This window comes from Octopus bimaculoides, chromosome 9 (assembly GCF_001194135.2).
Source record: "Octopus bimaculoides isolate UCB-OBI-ISO-001 chromosome 9, ASM119413v2, whole genome shotgun sequence".
NCBI classification, from domain to species: domain Eukaryota; kingdom Metazoa; phylum Mollusca; class Cephalopoda; order Octopoda; family Octopodidae; genus Octopus; species Octopus bimaculoides.
In genome coordinates, this window is record NC_068989.1 from 90,185,105 (window position 1) to 90,186,981 (window position 1,877).

Sequence of the window (1,877 nt, forward strand, 5' to 3'; positions counted from 1 at the left end):
AAAAAGAACAACAACAAAAAGAAACAATAACCAAAAAAACAATTAACAAAAACAAAAAAAGGCTAGAAGCGTGGAACCGTTGCTGGCGTTTTCTGTTTATATTATTCCTGCTGTAGTGTGTGATTGGTGTAATGTGATGTATATCTCGCTGGTGTTGTGTGGTCTTGTTAACAATTGTAAACAATTATTACAATAATAATAGTAATAATAATAATAATAATAATAATAATAATAATAATAGTAAGTGGAGGAAACAATAAGAGTGAACATGTGTATTCAGAATAATATATTTTTTTAATATATAGTCAGAGACGGGATATTGGAGAGACGAATTAGTAGGTAGAGAGAGAGAACGAAACAGATGGACTAAAATACATAAGTTATAAATATATACACGCACGCAGACATATATATACACACACATATACACACACACATATATATATATACACATATATACACACGCTCGCAGTGATAGGAAGAGTAGAAGACTGGAAAAAAGAGGAATACATCGAGATTGATTAGAAAGAACATAGAACGTAAGTTGTAAAATATGATTGTTGGATAGAACGATAGATAGATTGAATAGAGAGCCAGCCAGACAGACGGACAGATACAAGGATAGATAGACGGACAGACAGATAGATAGATAGATAGATAGATAGATAGATAGATAGATAGATAGATAGATAGATAGATTATATACACACACATACTCGCTCACATCACATCACAACACACGTACACACACACAGATATATATATATAAACAGAACGGAAGCAGGCATGTACCAAACATTATTCTGGATCTGGGAACATTTATTACCAACATGATTGTCTTTTACAGACTGTCATTCTCCTCTTTCTTTTCTTCTTCTTCTCCTTCGTTTTCTTCTTCCTTTCCTTCTTCCGTATCGTCTTCCGTTTTTTACCTATTCTTACTGGTGATTGCCACAAACCATGGACACAGCTCAGGTAAATATCATTACTTATCATTATTACAATTAATATCATTATTGTCATTATTATTTACTCATCAATATTATTATTATTATTCATTTGAAAACAGGTAATACTTTGAAATCTGTATATTTACACACATGTTCCCACACGTCCACAAACTCACACACACACACACACACTGTATACGTCAAGTAAATTTTGTGTGCGTGTGTGTTTATATACAGGCGAGCGTAAAACTTATCGTTACAAAGTCTTTTGAGAGATGTTTACATAAATATGGTCCTATATGTGTGTGCGCGCGTCTGTGTCATAACTGCATACATATATATATATATATGTATATATATACACACACACATATATATATTTACATATACATATATACATATACATATGCATGCGTACACACACACTACACATACATACATAATCACAAAGGCACGTGTGTACATATATCTGTCATTCAATACATTCGCTATAGTACAATAATGTCTTATAAATGCATGTATATATATATATATATATATATATATATATTATATAATTACAAACGCACACACACACACACACACACGCACACTTATAAACGAAAATAAGATGTGACACGCGAAAAACAATGGTTATGTTATGAATTCCAGTAGCTTACAGCTGTTTCTGCTGTGCGAAATATATATATATATATATATATATATATACATACACATACATGTACACACCCGTTTAGTGTTGATGGTCGCAGAAAAAGAGTTCTCAATGCCATAGTCGAGATTAATAATATATTTTAATTTGGTCGAGTCAGTCTCGTTTCTCTGAGTTTCGCCCCTCTGTGTAGAGTGTCTTTAGGCACGTCACGACTTGTATACATTACATGTGTGTGTGTATAGTGTACACATCTGTAATTATGCTTATATATA

General features: G+C 32.1%; 1 protein-coding gene across 1 annotated transcript in view; it reads left to right on the forward strand.

The window, feature by feature from the left end:
* The first annotated feature begins 6 nt into the window (after positions 1 to 6).
* The window catches only part of LOC106877629 (reversion-inducing cysteine-rich protein with Kazal motifs), a 194,539-nt gene continuing 192,668 nt past the window's right edge, over positions 7 to 1,877 (forward strand). Inside the window, exon 1 of the mRNA XM_052970945.1 lies at positions 7 to 975. Coding sequence (XP_052826905.1) covers positions 831 to 975 — 145 coding nt within the window. The 5' untranslated portion in view covers positions 7 to 830. The remainder of the gene's footprint in view (positions 976 to 1,877) is intronic.